Here is a 22,666-nt window from a genome sequence, read left to right on the forward strand (position 1 = left end):
AAGTTTTCAATAAAATGTTAAACTTTTCAATTAATTACTTTTAGGTTCTAAATTTATTTTTTAATGTTAAAATTTATTTTTTGTTTTTATGGTTTACTTTTCAAAAGCTATCGAATCTCCTATTTTATTTCCCATGTTTTTGAGTTTTCAATCCGGTGTTCTCTACCCGCATAAGAGCCCGACTAATATGGATTCGTGTCGCGTATGGCTCATTCAGGGGAAGTGCTCTCTTCCAAGAATTTTTTCATACCCAGGCTCAAACCCGAGAACCCTGATTAAGGGAGGAGCAGCCCCATCCACTGCACTTTATTTTTCCTGTTGCTTCCTTCTCTCGATCTTATCTACTAACCTAAGAAATAGTAATTTATTCGCTAGATATTCTTGCTTCTTGTTGCTCTCTCATTTTGTCCTTTTTAATTTGTTACTTATTATAAATTTTTACACGTAAGCATTTCTTTTATTTTATATTTGTATTATGAAATTAGAGCATTTATGATTTTTTTTTACTCACATGTAGGCATTTCTTTTACGTTATATTTATATTTTAATGAACTTATAGGTGTTTAAAAAAATCTGTACTAAAATAATTTTTAGATAGGTTTAAAAATTATTAAATGATACCGGATAGTGTTGAAATGAAAACAGTGTTATCAGTCAAGATCCTGCTATCTTTAAAATTGCTTGTTTGCTTAACTAAAATTAATCTTTTAAATACAAAATAAGTTTGAAGTAGGGCAGAATTAGAGTGTCAGCTATAGATTTGGTCGGATTCGGTTGCGCTTTGGTTCAAATTTTGTATTTGTCTTAAAAGTTTATTAAATATGTATAGATTATTAATTTTGAACTAAATATCTTAAAAAATTAGGATTCAGAACTCATAAACCTAATTCTTCGCATCTGATTTGAGATAAATAATTTCATCAAAATGAAAGTTAAGATATTAAAGGAGTGAAATGAAAGCTTTGCTTTTATATATTGAAAATATATTTATTTGAAATTTAATTATTACTAACATAAATTATATTTTTTTAATTAAAATATCTACTTTTATATCGTGAGTTTGAGCTCGGGCTTAGCACGGGCTTTATGAAACTAGTTTATTAATATGTCGACATTTTGGGTTAGGATTTCTAACGTTTACAGTAATCCATTTTATGCATAGCACATGTTCTGTGTATATTTCTTTTCCAAAGAGTAATTGCTAAGTTTTGAAATTAATACATGTAATGTGTAATATCCGGTAGGATCATATTTAATATTTAATAGGCTTTGAACAAGAAAACTGTATTTAAAGATCATATAGAATAATAATATTTGAAAATTCAAGTTATATTTGGACATAAATTTCACTCGAAAAAAATTTAAAATTTATTTTGTTTGAGGTACTTCTCAAAGCATTTCAAATAAAGTTTTTAATATTTCACCAGTATTTCAGGTACTGAAGTTTAATAGCTAGAAATACTAATGGCTAGATCAATATTTGTAAATACTTAAATCCAGTATTTACACATATATTAAAATAAATGATATTTTTATTTAGATAGATTAAACAACATATAGTACATAAATTAGGGTAGAAAGCATGTTATTTAACATGCCTTACATACGAGAGAGTAAAAGCAAAAAATAATAGTAATTAAGAAACAATAATATAAATCATTTCTTTTGGTTGTGATCACTAGTTACCTATAAAAGTTGAGATTAGGTGATATAGACCTAAAGATGTAAATATTTCATAATTAGGATGTAAGATTGAATTGTTTTCCAATAATCTTTAATTTATCAAAATCATCTGAGGAAATGCGACTTCTACAATATGTGCAATATTTATTTAATATTTTAATCAATTGGTTTCCACCAAAGGAAATCAAAGCACAGGATTTTTGTAACGTTTCTCACAAACAATAACATATTTGACTATAGCTATCAAAAATAAATAAATAAATAGCATATTTGGCTATTAGATAATTTTATTCAAATTAAAGGTAATTTTTTCTAATCACATCTAAGAACTTAATATCGTTTACTAACAATTACATGTGTAAATATTCTTATAAGATATTTGATACCACAAAATTTGAGCTTTTAAGTTATGAAGTCTTCTGCACCTATTACGAATATAAGTATTAGAGTACGGAGAGGAAAGATCAAGCTACTCGCCTTTATCTTAATTTCTATACTATATGCTCCAATCTCCATGACTCAAATGTACATTTTCTTGAATTGTGCATTGATCCCTTTGTATTATTTTTCACGGTGTCATATGATTTTTTTGTTTGGTCAAAATTGATAATACAACAACAACAATAACATATCCAGTGTAATTACACAAGTGGGGTCTGGTTGGGGGGGGGGGGGGAGTACAATGTACGCGGACCTTACCTCTATCTTGGGAGGTAGAGAGACTGTTTCCGAAAGACTCTCGGCTCAAAAAAACTTGACAAAAAGGGTTAGATAAGAATTGACGAAAATAAAGAAGCCATGATCAAAATTGATGTTAGTACTCTTTCATATGTGAGAAGACTACTCTCCTTCACAATTGAATAGTAAAATTTTATAATATTACTATAAAGATTGTTACATTTATACACTCGGTAAAAACTTGTCTGCACCGGGTGTTTACACCCAATTTAGTTAAATTAACCATAGTAGACTAACTAAAATCTATTAGGAATTCTACTTTTAATAAATAGAAAATTTAAAAAGAAACTAAAATCATAATACCGTAATGTTAGAAAGCTTAGGGTGACCATCAACATTGTCTCTCTTTTATTTCTTGCCGTTCTTCTTCTCTGGCGTAATTCCGAAATTTTTCGTCATTCTTTCATTTGCCCATTGGATATCAAAATGCATAATTTCAAAATTACCACGTCATTGAGAGTTCTTATTAAGAGCTTTAATAAATAACCTAAGTACAAATAATTTTATAAAGTTAGCGCATAAAATTTAAATTCTTGACATAAGAAAATATACAAAGGACACCACCTTAATGTGTTTGTCATGATGCAGCTTCAAAAAATCAATTTGGAATCCAATTTAAAAGAATATTTCGATATGGCCACTAGCTTACACAGCGGTCCTTGGAATCATTTTAATACTTAGATTCCTATGTGATGTATGACAGAGGCGTAGGACAAGAACGAATAAATAAGAAATCTTTGAGCAAACGCCAAAACGAAAAATAGACGGATATTCTCTCCGTCTTTTAACTTATCGAACTTATAGCCTATTTGGCCAAGCTTTTGGGATGTCAAAAACCTTTTTTTTTTTTTCAAAAAAAAGTGCTTATTTTAAAAAATAATAATAATGTGTTTGACCAACCTTTCAAGAGAAAATAAGTGTTTCAAAGGAATAGCAGAAGTTACTATTCAAAAGCTAAAAAAAGTAGGTTTTCTCCGAAAGCACTTTTGAAAAAATACATTTAGAAGCTCTTTTAAAAGCTTGGTCAAGCACTAATTGCTGCTCAAAAGTGTTTTCTAAAATAATTGGTCAAACACAAATAATTTCTCACCAAAAATACTTTTTTAAAAAGTAATTTTCAAAATAAACCTATTTTAAAAGTTTGAGCAGACAGATTATTAGATTGAAACTCTAAGTTCAATCACAAAACCAAAAAAAAAAAAAAAAAGAAGAAGAAGAAGAAGCAAAGGAGAGGGTATCTGCCTATTTTTATGAAAAGTTATCTATGGTGGCGTAATAAGTACAAATTTATCCTTGATTAGAGATTTTTTGGTTCGAATTCTGAGAATGAAATCGCCTTTGGTAGGATGCTCTTTATCCACAAAATGCTTGTGGTGAGGTGGTAAATACTCCGACATCCTTAACAAGAGGTTTTGGATTTTATCTTTTTGAATGAAGTCACCTTTGATAAGAAGCGCCACCACCTAATGACTTTCCGGCGCGAATTCAAATTAATTCGGCCCAAAGTTGATACCAGAATCGCGTGGGAAACCAAAAAAAATTATCATTATTACTATTTGGAGAATTGAAGAGAGTCTTGCTTTTACTATCATCTTTTTCCAAATATTTTGAGTTATTTGATATTATTATACTTAAATTAATTACTGTAATAATTTAATTCTCGTACTCCAGATCCCGTCCTATAAATAGAAGAAAGGAAGTAAATGGCAAAGCTAAATAGGACTACTCATTAAAGTCAGTGGGCCGTGCTAGCCATTGCTATGGCTTTCCTCATAGGCTTTACACAGGAATCGTCCTTGCTTGAAATTACACCAAATATTATCTACAACAATGACGTGATAAATTAAGGTGACAGCACATGTTAATTAACCATGATCAACTCATAGAAGTATATATTAAAAAGGCCTATCAAAAATAAGTCATATAATTTTTGTATGGTGCATATATAAGTGAATTTTTCTAGATGTACATATTGATTGTTGAATCTTAACAAGGAAAGCCTTTATAATGTATTGGAGAATTAAATAAGCCTAACCCTTATTTTGATCGGAGAATCTAACAGATAGTCTAACTAAAAAATTAGACATTTCATGCCCTCGGAGAGTGCTTTATCGTGCTAGTTACTAACATATCCTTTTCTGTCTCTATTTAATCCCAAGAATGTATTAGATTGAAACAAGTTAAAGGTTTCACTTTCAAATGTGACATTTAGCGTTTGCTAAATTCCGTTGTCTCCAATCCAGCTTGCGCCCCTAGGTTCCGCCCCGAGTTTTGCAACAAATTACCACCTTGAGGAAAAAGTATTTTAGAGTATTTGAGGTAAACAAGGAGTAAAATCAATAGGAGATATAAAAAACAAAAGGAAGCAAAGTCATCATAAATGAATCTTCATATCCTTATGTACTATGTTAATGTTATGGATTGGTCACGTTCTTCTCTCTCATGCAATAATGCCTAGGTCACGTTAAAGTTGTAGTCCTTGATGCAAGTTGAGGCCAGTAAGAGTAGGCTTCATCTGTCAACATAAACTTTCCCCATCCTGTACTAGAAACCTATCAAATTATAGTATCTTTAGCTCATCTTTAATCAAACTCCTGTTCTCCACTTACCATACTTCACATAGAAGAAGAAAAGTATGGAACTTTTTGTGGTCCTCACATATTCTTTTTTCTTATTTATAACCGCAGTATCCAGGACAATTTAGGCGCATCTCGACTGATTACAAAGGGTATTTGCTACCTCCCACCAGTATCGATACTGGGTAACTCGACCGGTCCACTAAAACTTAAATGGAAAGAAATCAACAAATGCTTTTGTCTCCACTGAAATTTGAACCTAATACCTCATGTTTCTCAACCCGTTTCATTAATCAGTAGGTCACACCCTTGGGTGCATGGTCCTCACATATTCTCTCCCTTCTCTTTCACCTTTATTGCTAAATTTCACTTTATTCATCATCTCATATTCTTGTGCTCCTCACTCTAATTTTCCTCAACTTGTTCTTTTCCCCACCTCAAAGAGATGGAAACTGGCAAATTGGATGGGAAAAGAAACATGAAGGAAGTGGAAATGGAAGAAGATGACGAGGAAGACGAAAATTTTGTAGAGGATACCAAAAGGAAGAGGGCCTTGACTCGCTCCGGAAGGAAGGTATCCACGGGAGAGGGGTCAAGGCAGCCTTCCTGTCAAGTCGAGGACTGCATAGCAGATATGGCAAATGCCAAGGCTTACCATCGCCGCCACAAGGTCTGTGAATTTCATGCAAAGGCTCTGGCGGTACTTATTGGCGGACTCCAACAACGTTTCTGTCAGCAATGCAGCAGGTTCACAAACTCTTATCTTTCAATATGCATTAAAGTTCTGATTAGATCACCTCAAAGATAACAACGACAAGTAGGTCCATTCTAGTTACTTGGAAAAAAAAAAGACAGGCAATGTGGTATAACATGTTAAATTACATTGTGCTAGTGTATAAAACTTAAATTCTATACATTCCTAGTTCGTATGTTTGTATTGTCTTATGATAATAGTAGGTAAAATCCAGTTATATGCATAATTCAGAGCACATACAGACAGCCACTAGGCATACACATATGCATTTCAATTAACCAATGACCCCAAAACACCAAAATTTTTGCTAGAGGTCAATTATATCTGCATCAAAGATCATTACCTTCAACTAGAGCAAAAACCAAAGTGGCACAAAGTTGCAAGGCTGATAATCTTTCACCCACATTTAAGCAAACATGGTTTCCGGGTGAAAAACAAATCTGTTGATATTCTTGTATTATGCTGGTTAAAATTATGTAATACGCTTCATCAAAATCTCAATGAGTCTATGGTTGGGAGGGTAAATTACCTCCAGATTCGCATCACATGGAGCCAAAGCCAAATGACACAATTCTTTTAACTGTTATTTCTTTTGTATGAATTTCGTCGTGTGCTGCTCTAAATTTAAGGCAAAGGGAATGTAATTGAATAATACTAGCACGGAGAACAATCTGTTTGTAGAGTCTCAAATGGGGATTCTTTGTCGTCCCCTGCTTTTGTTCAGCAAGCAGAGATACTGATAGAATAAATATCTGAACCTCCTTGAGTCCCTGGTAAGATTGATCACATTTGATACTGGAGTTTTCTCAGAATGTACCGTCATTTCCTGTAAAGACGGACAAAATTAGCCCATGAAAACATAACCCGCCCATTTATTAGCTCAGCCCATCTAAAATTGGGTTGCTCAGCCCAAAATTGACTCATTAAAATCATGCCAAAATATTTTCAAAAAGTCAATTTCTTTATTGATATGTTGTTTATAGCCATTATGAAGAAAAAAAAATTAGTTTTATTAGGTACTTTAAAAATTATAAAACAATAAATAAAGAAACTAAAACTTAGTAAGAATTGAGCGGATTGGATTATGACGCGCTCTTTAGCTTATTTTAGTCCAATCCATTTCAGCCCAAGTAACTTTTGAGCGGTTCAATGACCCACTCATGTATTAACTCAGCTCATTTCCCTTAGTGACTAGAAAGGAATCAACTAGAAATCCAGAATTTACTTAAGTTTTTTTTTTTCTTGCTCTATTTTTTTCCATGAATGTGGTTCTCGGTTCTCTATCATCCTCTCAATTACTTACGAGAAATTTTATTTGTTTTATATTATAAATTTATGATAAGCAGATTTCATCAGTTGGCGGAGTTTGACGAAGCAAAAAGGAGTTGCAGGAGACGTTTGGCAGGCCACAATGAACGCCGCCGTAAATCACATGATTCTCCAGGAGAAGGGTGAATTTGAAGGGGTATCAGTACAATGCAGAGAAATCACCTACTTGTGGACTGATGGGAACAGAAACTTCCTATGAAACATATGGAGTTTTACCATGCTCGCTCTCTTCTGTCATTTGCCAAATTTCCTTTTTAACAAAACTAGTTATCTTCAGCTATGCATTGAGTAGTAATCTCATTTAGCTTGAAATGAAAATAGTGTGAAAGAATTTGTCTTTAACTTTGTCTCTTAGTATTTCGATAGTTTGTAACTGAGTATATAATTATCCTGCGTTTCATATGGACGCTGGTTGAAAACTTAGCGATTGACATGCCATCTCACACTGCATAGTTTTTTTTTTTCTAATTACCACCACGCTCTAGTTTTAAAAACGCTTTCCAGTTCATGCAACAAACAACAGTCAATGAGCATCATAAACATAAACTGTGTGAGAGAAACAGGTAGAATTGAACTGTTCAATTTAGGCATCAGTTAGTACTGGACTGAACCGAAGCATATTGGAGTATGCAAAACCATTTCATAGAATTTATCACCAATGTATGAAGCTAATAGTGATCCTCAGTAAAGCCTAAGAAGAACACTCCACTTAAATTAACTTGTTTGACTACTAGCAAACAAAAGTAATCAAGCTAAGATACTACTAATCTTTGGTCTTTTGAAGGGTTAAAAAGGAAAAACAAAATGAGAGAACCACAAAGCTCAAATTAAAGATACTCTGATTATCTCATGAAAAAATAAAACTTGCTTGTCTGTTACCTTCTCAAAAAAACAAAAAAAAAAAAAAAAAAAAAAAATTGCTTGTGCCAAATTAGTAGCACGACAGTGAGGGCACCTTAACAGAAACACGCAGACCATGCTACGAGCCTCTAAAGCTTTAAGCCAGCAGGCAACCAGAATAATATTGGCAGCAACAAAGAATTCTTACTAGTTCAAATCGCGCTTGATTCCCAACAATTTGGCCGACAGCTCCCATGTAACAATTGCAGCTGCATTAGCAGGAAACGCTCTCACAATTGTAGGACCTAGACCCATATAGCATCCTCTAAGACCAGATCTCCCGTAAATCTACCATAATAAACTGAATCAGGCATTTCATCTAGTATTTCAAGTTCCAAAATACAAGCGATTATGGTAATTACCGATTTCAAAATGCGAAACGGATTTCTTGTATGGTTTTTCTCTGGGGTGGTCTGAATTATAGTTTTTGCTACATCCAACGGCAGAACTGCTGACCAGCACTGAAAAGAGAAGATGCACAAAAAATTATAAGAGATAATTACAGGCCTATGCCTTACAGTAATTTAATATACAAAATAGCCAGCAAATGTATATGTTTTGTATATTAAGTATAAATATACATGTAATATACATACAATATACATAATCAGTATATAGGTTTTGAATATTTCGGCTAGCGCCCGTAATTAATTTTGGCGGACGGGCCAAAAATGAAAAAATCACTTAATAATTAATTGTGTATAAAACTCCACATGGTAAGTTTACAAACAGTACAGAACCGAGCAAGGAAAAGAGGCAGGCTAATCAAATAAGATAACAAGGAGAAGTCGTAAATAATATGGTAATTCCAACCAAGAATACTCACTGCTATACCGCCAAGACCACCACTCATTATTCCAACTCCAATATCCATCAATTGATTAGACTCGGAGGAAGCACCTTTCCGTTTTAGATGACAGTAATAACGCACATATTCATACGTACTAAAGAAGACAGCGTTGCTGATAGATTCTCTTAATAAGGTCGTGAAGCCTCCTCGAAATATGCCTGTGAGCTGGAGAGTTTCTTTGTCAGCTTAAATGCACACCAGAAGCCAAATTTTGCGTCGATCAATAAATTTCTCACCCCTTCACATTTTACAGTTTTAAGTGCACATTCAAGAGGACCACCATATCTACTGGAGCTTGGTACCACAGAATCAGCACCCTGAACTTGCATCCTACACTGGAAATCATGAATAAAACAAGGGTGATACTTCCAAGTAATTCTACAGCAGGATTTCATGAACTCTCACATCATTTACCTTCACCAGTTCTGATGGGCATAGAATGAAGCTGATAATAGCTCCTCCGAAAGCAGCTGAAGGAATTATTGCTCGAGGCTGGGGCTTACCTCCATCTGGTCCACCCTATAAACACAAAAAAGGGGTCGTTTGGTTGCCGGTTAAAGTTATGCAGGTATTAGTAATGCACGGATTAGTTATGCAGGGTTTAGTTATTCATTTATTAATTATTCCATCTTCTACCCTACAGAAAATAACGCATAGATTCCCTCATAACTTATACATGTATTAGTTATACGGGATTGTAAACTGGTAACCAAACACCGTACTTGGTTTGTTGAATTTTATGCATAGCAACTAAAATGCTACCAAACATGGTACTAGTTATACTGGTTTTAATCCATGAATAACTCTCTTCCTAACTAGCAGCTACCAAACAAACCCAAAATGTTTGTCATTGATAACAAATTATGGAGATGTCACAAAAGCGTCAAAGTTCCAAGATACTTGTTCACGGTTGTAAAAGTAGTTGACTTTCAACATATAATAGTCACATACAATCTTTGAACTGAATCACACAGCAAATCATCGCCGGATGAACATTGAACAAACCTGAAGCAATAGTTTTGTTTGGGAGTAAATGCCAAATACAAGTGAGCTCTCAAAGGCCATGCCAATGAACGAAGATGTAGCTCCTCGATAGAGCCCCTTAACCTGCCACAGAAAATCTATATCAGTCCACGTCCTTCAAAGCCTCCTTTTTTTTCAAAAAAAAAAAAAAAAAAAAATTGTATCAAGATGATATTGTGAAAGTATAAAGAAATTGCAGCCTAGATTACATTTAAGTCTCAAAAAAAGATTACATTTAGACAACAAAATCGACTTCTTCTGGTGTGCTCATTGCTCAATGAAAAAGGGTATAAGATAAGGCTAACATGCAGAAGTATTATCTCAATTTCTTTGAAGAAACAAAAACTAGGTTTTGTTATGACAAAGAAACAGGATTTCGTGGGCAAAACATTTTACTTGACAAACAGTCAAGGCAGAACAATTTGGCATTTATGTAGAAAGAGCCTCAAGTGAGCTCTGTTTCCTCAGATCTATTTACTGCATACTACTTCAGTAACCAGAAACTTAAGATAGATTTTAAGGGAATAAGAAAACACGATCATACACCCATGAAACTGTTCATGAATATAACTATGTGCAAGTAAAGATGTATCACATTTAGTAAAGGAAAAACAAGGCTTATCGAAAAAACGGGGATCGATTGGATATAATGAAATCATTTAACCTAATGTTTGACATCGAATTTCAATATAAGCAAAGCAGTCAAGTAAAGAGATTACATGTTCCACCAACTAAACAACATTTCAACAAACAGAATGGAAAAAACTCAAAATTGGATCTTGGAAGAAGTTGAGAGGCGTACTCCTTCGGTTTTTAATATTCTAGCAGCACAATGCAATCCATTCTTGTACTTTATTCCACGAGCTTCTGTATTGTGTTTCTGGAGCTTCACCTGACATATACATCTCACTTTATTCAATAGGTAGACCTTGAGAAAGATACAAGAACCTCTAACGCCCAAACAAGCATACAGTACACGTCACATCATTAATATCTTATCAAACATAAAATTCTACCATCTAACTTCTACCATCTAACACATTACTTATGATCAGCTTCAGACAATACCTTACCCTATACCCTATAATAGTTAGACTTTTCAATAGCGAGGATGAACAATTAATACATGGAAATAAAAAACCTATAACAATCAACTTTCGGCTACGGAACATGTTTTGAGTAGTAGCCTAAAGTACTTTCTCAATAAATCTTGAGTCCACCTATGTCGAAGATAAAGGGTAAGTAAAATTCTCGCCAGTAGCTAATTCGATTGTGCCAAGTAATCTCATGGGAAACGTGTTCTTTTTTGTGTTAATTGCATTCAACGGCCAAACATAAAACTATAGAAATGTCAAACTTGTGCTGCATCGAACCATATTTATTCAGAACACTGGTGCATTACTTGTCCAAAATTCTACAACAATGAAATCTCAATGATTTAAAAAAAAATAAAAAAATCAATTACATGAATCAATACAGTAATGCATTCATGCAAATGGGTATTTATCTAACGCCCAAACAAGTATACCGTATATTTCATATTATTAATAACTTCTCAAGACATAAAATACTACCATTTAATACAGATGACCTTATAATCTGCTTCAGACAATACCTTATCCTACTTTGTATCTTGCTATTGTGCTGACATTTTTTTTTCCTTGTAAACATGTTTCGATTTCTATTCTTTTGAGCCGAGGGTCAATCGAAAACAACCTCTCTACCCCATAAAAGTAGGGGTAAGGTCTGGGTACATCCTACCCTCCCCAGACCCCAGTTATGGGATTACACTGGGTATGTTGTTGTTGTTTGAAGTTTGAACAAATTAAGGTATGGAACGAGAGCAACTATAACAATCAATTACAGGGCATGTGAAAGGGTGTTCAATTGAACCCCTAACTTCCGACGCGGAGCATAAATTTATGTGAAAAAATTATAAAATATTATAATAAATAATAGATATGAACACATAGCTTTAAAAAAAGAATGAATTCAATACTAAAAAATATTGAACCCATAGAATTTAAATCCTGGATCCGCCTCTGTGTGAAAGATGTTTTGAGTATTAGCCTAAAGGAGTTTTTCAACAAATCTTGAGTCCACCTATGCCCAAGGTAAAGCGTAAAGTAAATTTCTTGCCAGTAGCTTATTCAACTGAGTCAGGTAATCCTAGGGAAAACATGTAGTTTTTTGGTGTTAATTACATCTAAAGAAATCTCAAAATTGTGCTGCAAAATCCAGATGCATAATTTGTTCAACTATACAAATATGAAAGCTGAATGATAATTCTAATTGCATTAATTCGTAGGATAATGCAAGTGGGTATTGCTATATAAGCTTGGAGTAGACTAACCTTGACGGTATCAAAAGGGTGACCAGTAATAACCATAGCAATACCGGCCATTAAACCAGCTACATAATCCTTGTACCCTGAATTTCCTTCCATCTTCTCTAGTATTTTCTGTTCTATAGTTCTGTTGGGGTTTTCAAGGGGTTTTAGCTCAGTAAAATTCAAGATTTTGCTGGCTCTGAAACTACAGGGACACCCACTAAAAATGTGGAGTATTTATATAAGTCACTTTAATGTAATTCAAAACATATTAGTTATTACTTAGAGGCTGGTTTGGTACCAGGGATAATTAATTTTGGGATTAAATTTGAAATTAGTTTATCCCATATTTAGTTAGAATAAAAATCGCAGAGTAACTAATTCCAAGATTTGTTATTTCGAGATTATAGTGTTATTTTTATCTTCGTGGGAGGATGGGATAACAATCCTGAAATAATGAATCCTGAGATAACTTGTTTTCTCTCAACCAAACAAGTCCTAGGTATATTGAATAAAAACAAACACTTCTAGTTCCATAAAATATTTAAATTTTAAAGGCCAGATTTAGTGATATTTTTTGTTTTAAAAAAAATTAATGGGAATAGTCATGGTTATGGAATGTTTGGGTTGATGTATTGGGTTAAATAGTCATTGTATAAAAATTTGTATAATTTTATATATAGTATTTGGTTACCCTTTTCACTTCCAGCAGAGTTAATACTTGTCTAATTTACATGATACTTACGTATTATTCACTCTTTCTAAAAGAAAGTGTCACTTTTAGCTTCTCGAGATTCAAATGGATGATGGTTCGATTTATCTCCTTTAACTTGGATCCCATAAGGCGAATCTTTGAAAGTTTTAACATCAAGATTCAATTTATCTCTTTTAACTTGGATCTTATGAGACGAATCTTTGAAAGTTTTAACATAAGGAGTGATTCACAAATCTTCCAGCAAGGGCAGAACTAGGGTTAGGGGTAAGGGTTCCCGAGAACCCTATAACTTTTGCGCACACGCTACATTTATATTGAAAAAATCATTAAATATATAAGAAATATTTGTTGGGAACCCAGTAACAAAATAGGTTCTTGGTTCAGCGGCAACAATGGAACATCCTGAATCTGCCTGTCTTCTAGATCTCTTCATATTTTTCTTGCATTTAGCTTATGTTTCACTCTTTTTATTAGTTTTTGCCTTACTCTTTCGACTTTTAAATCAAATTCTACATCTTTTTAATTCACCAAAAATAAATTGGCTATATAAGGTGAGAGCACAAATAACCGATTCTAGGGTCTCCATTTAAGCCATAGCCGCAGTGAATAAAATTTTATAAGTTTTAAGAACAACTTTAGACATTCCTGACTGAAGTTGCAAAAATTCGTGTATGAAATTCAGCAATAAATTTCAGACTTTAATTTTTCAATGATACATAAGAGATATCTTAAATTCCCTAGTCTTGTTGAAAGGTGTAGAAAACTGAGTATAATGACGAAAAGCTAAATCATTCGGAGAACAACATTTTAGACTTGCCCAACACATCAAAGAGTCTCTCCACACTGATCAACACATTTAAGTTGGTTGGACAACATTGAGTATCAGAATAGTATACAAGAAACACCATCTCTAAGAGGGCCAACACAGTCTCATATCTATGCCTCTCCAGCTTGTTAAGGCTTCGTCGACTGTTGTAAAAATGACCCAATGTAAACCAAAAGGTGATATAAAAGCAGCCTCACATTTGCACAATGCTGAAATGAATTATTAGTATCAATAATATATTCATATAGATATAGAATTGCTGAAGATTTCTCTGGAAGTTGTGGGCGCGTCCTTTTTTAGGAATTTCAATATTGGTTCCACAATGATGGTGGACTAGGATATGAATCGTCCAATGTAATTCAACCTTCCCAAGAAACTCATGACCTCTTTCTTAGTCTTTGGAGGTGGAAATTCGAGAATGCTTTTGATCTTGGATGAGTCCAATTCTATGCCCTTTCGGCTGACTATGAATCCCAACAGTTTTTTGGCAGGTACTCCAAATGCACATTTGATCGGGTTCAATTTTAAGTTGAATTTGCGGAGTCTATCGAAGAACTTTCGTAAATGCGTAGTGTACTCTGAGCTTTCTCTTGATTTGATGATGACATCGTCCACGTATACTTTAATTTCCTTGTGGATCATGTCGGGGAAGATGGTGGTCATAGCCCTCGTGTAAGTAGCGCCGATGTTCTTGAGACTAAACAACATTACTTTGTAGTGATACACTCCCCATGGAATGATGAAGGCTGTCTTCTCTGCATCCTCTTCACTCATCAGAATCTGATGATATAAACAATCCACGAATGATTGTAACTCGTGTTTTGCGCAGTTATCGATGAGTATGTGGATGTTCGAGAGTGGGAAATTGTCATTGGGACTGGGCCGATTGAGATCTCGGTAGTCCACGCATATTCTGATCTTCCCATCTTTTTTGGGTACCGGCACTATGTTGGCCAACCATGCGGGGTATGAGGTCACTTCCATTACTCCCGACTTAATCTGTTTTTCTTCTTCATCTTTGAAAGATCCGGCTTAAACTGCCTGGTTTTCTGTTTGATAGGTGTGAACCCTGCATTGATAGATAGTTTATGGGCCGCCATGCTGGTGCTTAATCCTAGCATGTCAGCTCCACCTTCTGAGGTGCTTCCAGATATGCACTTATCCTAGTTTCTTTAATATTTTCCTCATCTCCTAAGTTGATGGTTTCCTTTTCATCCAAGTTCGGCTTTTGCTCATTTTCAAACTGCTCTATCTCTTCTACAAGACCCTCAGGTTGCATCATTTCCTCGTCGTACTCCTCGTACTCTTCCTCTCCTACATCACTTGACTCATTCATTTTGCAACATGTCATGACATTGAGTGTTGTTTTATTGTTTTTATTACTAAAAAGTCAAAGCAAAGTAAAATTAGTGTGAAACATATACGCAAGTTAAAGTAAAAGAGAAGCTATTTTGCATAACTTGAGGCTTTCATTAATTGCTTGTAAAGAAAATACAGACTATGGTCCTGACTCGGATCAACATCGAGTCATTTCCATTTTTTTGAAAACATCACGAGGTAATAAAAAGTGCAAATGGTAAGTAAACGGGCCTCGACCGATTCTCGTCGATTTTAAATTCATCATTTCTCTACCGAAGAGACAAGAGCATGGTAGAGGTCCAGTTGGATAGTTGCTCGCCCGGATCAACACCTCTGATTGTGGGTGCCTCAGTGAATTCTTCCAACACCACCGGGCAGTCTTCTTCTTGAAATAGAATTCCTAACCTTTCTTCAGTATTTCATTAACTGGCATGGGCATTGTTACTGGAAATGACAGGTACATATTCGAAATTGGCTTACGTAGCTTGCAGAGCCCTTCTTTTTCTAGCAGATTATAAAACTTCGTCATCATTTGGGACGTATCCCAACCCGAAGTGATAATTGTCTTGAGGAATGCGGATCGACTCTATGATTCCATGAAAATCCTTTCCCAGACCTCACCGGGGTTCAAACCCATTTTGGAGCATAGTTGAAGTAATCATTTTACAGACTGCGGGGATGGGAAATTCTATAGAATCTTCTCTGTGGGCAGCCCCCACTAGTTCCACCAAGTGGAAATCTGTTCCCTTAAGAACTGCTTCGATGACTGGCACCGAGTTGTCTGGTAGTATGGATGCTACCATTACAACTTTGTGGTCGTCCCACACAATTTTACTACTTGGTGAACTGAAGATAGCATAGCTCCTACCATGTGGATCCATAGCCTACCTAGCAAAAAAATTTAATTAGCGGGCCCCATTTGGACACGAATGTCAACTTCTTCGATGGGGTCACATTGAGTCCTATCGAATGCTCTTATGTTCGTACGGATTTGACGAACCTTCCCGAGATCATAGCCCAATTGGCCGAGAGTGGTTCCGGGCAAATGTTGAGGCCGGCCCCGTTGTCGACCAGCACTCGAGTTACCATTTTGTTTCGGCACATGACAATGATGTGTAGTGCCTTATTATGCGTTGTACCTTCTTTGGGAAACTCTTTGTCGGTGAAGGCGATTTGATGCTCTTCCATAAGATTGGTGACCATCTCCGCTAAGTTTTCGCTGCCTGTCCTTGCAGGGACATGGGATTCTTCTAGTACTTTCATCAAGGCTAGACGGTGTTAAGGTGAACTTAATAATAGCGCCAACACAGATATTTGGGTCGGGGTTTTCTTCAAGTGCTCCACAATGGAGTATTCTTTTGGCTGCATCCGGCTCCAGAAATCTTCAGCTTCGCCCTTAGTAATGGGCCTCTTTTGGTTTCCTTCTCTTCGGGATGTCCCTTGGGCCAGATCTTCGGGAATGTAACACCTCCCAGACCGTGTCATCCCCATTGGCCGCTAGTACTTGCACAACGAATTTCTTTCTGGGTGCCACTATCATCTCTTGAGATATTTGCGCGACAACTAGGGCGTGGATCAACACTTTAAATTGTGGGCGTTCTTGTATTGTGAGTGACGCCACTGTATGCTCAAGTGCTTGAATTGGATCTCGAATCACAGGTTTGCCTACACCTCAATCCTCTTCTCTCTCGATCATATGAATCATGTTATTGCCATGATTAGGCAAGGGATTGGTGTTTACATTTGGCGCAGCGGTCTGGAGAACAATCTTCTTTCTGTCAATCAAATCTTGTATTTTATACTTCAGATTGATGCAATCCTCAGTACTGTGTCTGTTCCCACCAAAATGGTAGACACATGTTTGATTTGCTCAAAAAAACCTATTTTTGGGATTGACGACCTTTGGTGGAACCGTTTGAATCATTCCTGCAATGCTTAACCTCTTGAACAGTTCAGTTCGGGTTTCCATCAGTGGGGTAAATGCACGGGCAGGCTTCTTTTCGAAGTTATTACGTGACGAATTATAGGCATTTGGTGGCGGTTGATTTTGATAATTTGCTGGTGGGTTATTTTGTGGAGGTCTGTGAGCAGGTGCGGAAGTTTGTGTTACGCCTCTCGTTTTCACCGGAGGCGAACTTATGGTTTCCTAGTCTGGTATGCCTTTGGGATTGAGACTCGTGCCCGAGTTTTGGAGATAGAAAGTGTCTTACCCCGTGTGCAAAGGTACAAAGAGGTTTTTCCTGGTAATTTACAGGATTAGAAGTCGAACGAATCGAATCGACGCAACTTGAACTGATTCAGGAAAATCTGCAGACGACAGTCATCGTCGACGGACAATCGTTGTGTGGCGTTGTTGTGTTTCAGCAGCCTTGAATCTGCAGGCGCAGGATGATGGAGCAAGTCGACTGACCGTCGACACGTCGACGAGTCGTCGACCCGCTCGTCGAACCGCATCGCTGGAACTTTCTGGTTCCAAGTATAAATATATGATCCCCCGACTTTATTTCTCATTTTCTCTCTTCCAAGTCAGAGAAAACGCTAGTATATTTACTCCCAACATTTTCTATCATAATAGTGGAGATTTAGTATGATCCGAACCTCGTGAGACCCGAGCTTGTGAAGAAGAAGGTTGCTACTAGGGTTTTATAAAAGTTGTGAGGCTTGGGAAGTTGAAGTTGAAGCTAATCCTTGGAATCTTAGACCCTTCAAGGTATGTAAATGATTTCTACCTTTGTACTTAAGTTAATTACTAAGAGTGTTAGTGGTTTTAAGTAAAGAGAAGGTAGCTATGAAAGTAGTAAGTTGTTGAAGGGTAAAATAGTGATTATGGGGTTGTTTTAAGAAGATGATTGGGGATGGATTTGAGTGTATTTTGGTATGTAAGTGTTGTCATGGTTGTTGCGGATATTGAGGTTGATGTTGTATTGAATGGAAAGTCGAAGGGTTGTTGAGCTTACAAGGGAAATGTTGTCCATAATGCGTTAAGCTCTTTTTATATTTAAAAATGGTTAGTAAACGAGGTAAATAGTCTAATTGAGGCCTACGTTATCTTGATTGTAGACTTACAAGTTCGAGGAGTAGAAGTTGGACGATTTGATATATTTCAAGGTATGTTAAGGTTATCCTTTCTTTCTTTTGGCATGATCTTATGATATGAATCTACAAGTGAGTAAACGAGCTTCCATATTACTCTATTCTTAGAAGCACTAGGAGTACTTCAGTCTTTGATGTTCCTATACCCCGTATGATTATTCCTTTTGTTCATGGGTTTTGAGATTTCTTATGATGATGATGTTAGCTCAAAGGTTGTCCATCGGAGGTAATATGGTCTTATGTCACTCCGAGCGTTCTATGTACATATTTCAGTTATGCGTTGCATTCATATACACATGCTTATTCACCCATGACCAGAAGGTGTTATATACGCGTGTATTATATGTATCTGGGGTATGGGGGAAAGGGATAGGCGTTATATACGCATCACCACCTGATCAGCTGGTGCACCTTGATGATGATATATGGATCGGGCCGTACGTTCCTCGGCATTATTATATGATATATGGATCAGGCTGTACGTTCCTCGGCATTATTATATGATATATGGATCGGGCCGTACGTTCCTCGGCATCATTATATGATATATGGATCGGGCCGTACGTTCCTCGAAACTATTATATGGGATATGGATCGGGCTGAACGTTTCTCAGCACTATGACCTATATATATACATGAGCACGATTATTATTGAGAGCATGCATATTATACGCCCAAAGAGGCATTGTCAGTTATATAGATTTATGCAGATACATACATATACTAGTTCATACAAATACATGCAGATAGTCATTTCAGCTTATGAGTTCAGATTTTATTCGTGATTCTTATATATATACATGTTGTTCTTGTGCCTTACATACTCAGTACATTATCCGTACTGACTCCCCATTACTCGGGGGGCTGCGTTCATGCCCGCAGGTTCAGGTAGACTGACATGCGGTGCAGCTGAGTAGGACTTCTATATCCAGCAGTGGTCAGTGCGCTCCATTTGATCCGGAGCTGCAGTCAGTTTTGGTATGCCACCCTTTTTAGATGTATATGCATATGGGTATGACGGGGTCCTGTCCCGTCCTTTCTATAGCTTTATTCCAGTAGAGGCCCGTCCTTTCTATAGCTTTATTCCAGTTGTATGTATATGTCAGATGATGTAGCCTTGTCGGCTTCCATTCTTTTGTGTACAGTATATGTAGCATCCTAGCCAGCTTGCACTGTTCCTTCAGCATGTATATGTATATATAGGTTGTACAGAGTTTACGATATCACCCCATTTATGAGATCAGTTCAAGTCACTTATGGGCCCTTGATGTTCAGTATGGTTCAGATATGTGTATAGGGGTGTTTGGTCACTAGCGGTCAGACACTCATCACGACTCATCGGTTTGGGTCGTGACAGTTTGATAATTTGGTTGTGGAGCTTGATAATTCGGTGGTGGTGATTGGAAGGTAGTTTGTGGAGCTTAGTAGTTTTGTGGTGGTGATTGAAAACTGGGTTGAGCGTAATACACAGGCACTGGATTGTATGGTGTGGATAGATAAGCATTTAGGGGTGGTGATTGGTAGATTTCCATAGTAGATTAGAATTCTTCTTTTCTTTTGAATTTTGGGCTAGGGGTATGGGAAACATTTGCCACGCCCTATTTTTTCTTCCTAGTGAGTCCCGTGTACTCTGTCTGGTAGCTTTGCCGACCATGCTTATGATTCTTCCCGATTTGAGGCCATTTTCTATGGCTTTTCCTATCTTTACTAGTTGAGAGAATGGTCTCCCGGCCATTGACCACGTTCGATCATAGAAATCCATTTCTTGGGAACGGATGAAAATGACGACTAGTTCCTCCTCGCTCATTGGCAGTTGTACTCGAGCGGCTTTAGCTCTCCAACTACTCGCATACTCGCGGTGTCTCGGTGGATTTCTATTTCACTTTTTCCAAGTACTACCAGTCTGGTCCTGTTTCCACATTGAAGCAGAATCTTTCCATGAAAGCTCTCGCCATGTCTTCCCATGCGGTCCATCAGCGTATGTCTTGCGCCGTGAATCATTCAGAGGTCTCTCTGGTCAAACTTCGGCTAAATAGCCTCATGATGAGCGACAGATTGTCTCTGACTCCGACCAGTTGGTCGCAGTAAGCACTTAGATGGGCCTTGGGGTTGCCCGTTCCATTGAACATCTCAAACTTGGGCACTTTGAAACCCTCGAGTAAATCCAAACCTAGATGCATACATATATCATCATAGCTCAGTCTCGTGGCTTTACGGGTGGGCCTGATGGACTGTTCCAACATTTCAACTATTTTGCTGTCTATTTCTTATCGCGCCTTTCTTGTTCGATTCTCTAAGCCTTTTCCATCCCCTCGTAGTGATCTGGAGAGAAAGTGTTTGGTGTGACAAAGGTGTGGAAGGAAACAGTTGGGTGTGAATGGTGGCTTTTGGGTGTGAGTAACTTTCGTGGTTGGTAGGAAAATGGTGCTTAGGCGTATAGTGGAGCTGGGGTGAGTGTGTTGTGGTGCTTGATATGACGGTACTGAATGGGTGGTCAAGGGATTTGCATAGTGTTGAGAGGCGGTAGGGTGTGGTAAGAGGTGCTAGGATTAGCAGGGTGTGGCATTGTTCCAGCGGGGTAGGCGGGAAAATGATCGGGCAATGGTAAGCTTAGAGATGGAAAAGGTGGTAGAGGCCTCTTTTCCTCAGTAGGTGTTTCTTTGGCAGTACTGGCCATTTCAGCTTTCGTAAACTTCTCTTGAAGGTCTGCAACTTTTTCAAACAACATTTTGATGACATCCTCAGAGTGCGGGAATTCTTGCAGGTTTGGTGGGGGGTGAGTCCCTGATGATGAATTCATTCCGATTTTGTTCGTTTTCCGAAGTACCAGTCATTTTTGTTTTGCCGTTGTCTTGTTGGGAAAGGGATGCTATTGTAGCTTTGGATCTGGTGAAGTATGCCAGTATGGAACGAACACAAATCACCTTTTTTTATAAAAAAAAAAAAGAAAACTCAAAGGCAGATGACGTTAGTACGTTAGATAATATGAAATAATGCAAAATATCGCACATATTTGGCATTTAAGCACGTAGCACATAAAAATCATATATTTGATTCAAATGTTTGATTGATCATGTGTACCGAGATTTTGGGTATTTTGGCTCCTTAAGTCATTTTGGATCTTGGTTTTATAGTCTATGGTCGACTTGTTTGGATGGTCTTCTTGACGCCTGCTTGTACCTAATCCATGGGAAAATATATATTTTATGTAATATAGGGACCGAGTCTTACATAGACTACCTAAGTATCTCTCCGGGGGAAATTAGGCCCCTCCGTAGTTTGGTTTACACAGAAAATATTTTTTTAAACCTATACTACCCAAAAGTTTTTCCAGACTAGGCCCGATAAGGGCTTCCTACACATCCCTCCTTAGGATATCAGGTCGGATGTAGTTTCTTTTACAGATAAATAAAAAGGGAAGGAGGAGGACAAACTTTGAAAAAATACAAGAAAAGATCCTCCCTTAAGTCTGAGCAAAAGTAATCTCTTCTCGAGATTCAAAAACAGGTTGATGTCCTTACAACCGTTGGTTTGGCCTAAGGCCCTACTTCCTAATAACAAGGCGGGAGCACTACCCAAATTCCCCTGATATGGACCAAATGTTCCAACTTAAACTTGAATGTCTCGCAATCTTCGATATCATGCCCTGGCATTTCTGAGTGGAGCAAACAAATCCTTTGTTGACTTTATCCTCTTGATGATGGTTTCCAAGCGGCTGTGACTGGACGGACCTTTCCGGTACTTGTCAATTTCTGAAAATTACTGGCGTACGAATGCTTAAAGATGGTGAAGTCATAATGCCAAACATGGGTATCCAAAGTGATTCCTTCATTTGGAGTAACCGTGTCATGGACTAATAAATATTGTGGTCCCTATAGCTTGTGGATTGTCTTGTCGTCAATCATTCTTACAATCGTTCTTCTCAAAGCCAAACGCTCTTCCGTGGTGTGGCTGATGTGCCGGGATTTTGGCACATCTAATGCTTTTTAACTCTAAGTTTTTCTTGTTTTCAAGCAAGTTTGTGGTAGTTTGATGTGTTTTATGTGTTGTGCAGGTATTTTAAAGTTAGAATGCTCGGAAAGCGAAAAAATGAGGAAAATAGGCAATCTGTTCTGATAAGCATTAAGGACGGACCGTCAACATGCTCGTCGGCCTGTCAAATCGCCTCGTCAAAAAGTTCCTGCGAAGTAACAAAATCATCAGATCGTCGACTTGCACCGTCGACATGATCGACGGTCCGTCGAAGTGCTTCGACGATGGAGTTCCTGCAGTGTGATAAAGTGTACTCAGATCGTCGATCCGGTCGTCGAGCATGTCGACGACTGTCGAAGTACAAAGACGACCCGTCGAAGTGCAACCCGAGCTGGAACAGGACTGGGATTGATTATTCCGAGTTTGACTTGTATAAATACCTGTTTAGGTTTTATTTTTCAGACATCTGGAGTTTTAGACTTGTAGTAATTACTTTTGAGTTATTATTGCTTTTTAAGA

The 22,666-nt window shown here is 36.9% G+C and overlaps 2 protein-coding genes across 2 annotated transcripts; one reads left to right on the plus strand and one right to left on the minus strand.

The window, feature by feature from the left end:
* Window positions 1–4,929: 4,929 nt before the first annotated feature.
* On the plus strand, window positions 4,930–7,422 carry LOC132631380 (squamosa promoter-binding protein 1-like). The gene is made up of 2 exons (XM_060346960.1): window positions 4,930–5,744; window positions 7,098–7,422. Exons 1-2 carry the CDS (start codon window positions 5,443–5,445, stop codon window positions 7,204–7,206), a joined length of 411 nt encoding a protein of 136 aa, XP_060202943.1. The 5' UTR covers window positions 4,930–5,442; the 3' UTR covers window positions 7,207–7,422.
* LOC132631372 (mitochondrial arginine transporter BAC1-like) lies at window positions 6,102–12,397 on the minus strand. Its single transcript, XM_060346954.1, has 9 exons — window positions 12,207–12,397; window positions 10,656–10,745; window positions 9,836–9,937; window positions 9,245–9,349; window positions 9,067–9,165; window positions 8,807–8,995; window positions 8,343–8,441; window positions 8,129–8,268; window positions 6,102–6,577 (listed from the first exon to the last, which is right to left on the minus strand). Coding segments are annotated over exons 1-9 (918 nt in total). The 5' UTR covers window positions 12,300–12,397; the 3' UTR covers window positions 6,102–6,576.
* Between the last annotated feature and the right edge of the window lie 10,269 nt (window positions 12,398–22,666).

Source organism: Lycium barbarum, chromosome 1 (assembly GCF_019175385.1).
Source record: "Lycium barbarum isolate Lr01 chromosome 1, ASM1917538v2, whole genome shotgun sequence".
NCBI classification, from domain to species: Eukaryota; Viridiplantae; Streptophyta; class Magnoliopsida; order Solanales; family Solanaceae; genus Lycium; species Lycium barbarum.

What these genes read in the sequence shown, in the direction of transcription:
- LOC132631380 (XM_060346960.1), top strand. Translation starts at nt 5,443, where the DNA reads ATGGAAACTGGCAAATTGGATGGGAAAAGAAACATGAAGGAAGTGGAA. An exon ending in TTCTGTCAGCAATGCAGCAG is followed by an intron (nt 5,745 to 7,097) that starts GTTCACAAACTC and finishes TATGATAAGCAG; the next exon opens with ATTTCATCAGTTGGCGGAGT.
- LOC132631372 (XM_060346954.1), bottom strand. Translation starts at nt 12,299, where the DNA reads ATGGAAGGAAATTCAGGGTACAAGGATTATGTAGCTGGTTTAATGGCC. An exon ending in ACCCTTTTGATACCGTCAAG is followed by an intron (nt 10,746 to 12,206) that starts GTTAGTCTACTC and finishes TGTATATGTCAG; the next exon opens with GTGAAGCTCCAGAAACACAA. An exon ending in AAACAAAACTATTGCTTCAG is followed by an intron (nt 9,350 to 9,835) that starts GTTTGTTCAATG and finishes TTGTGTTTATAG; the next exon opens with GGTGGACCAGATGGAGGTAA.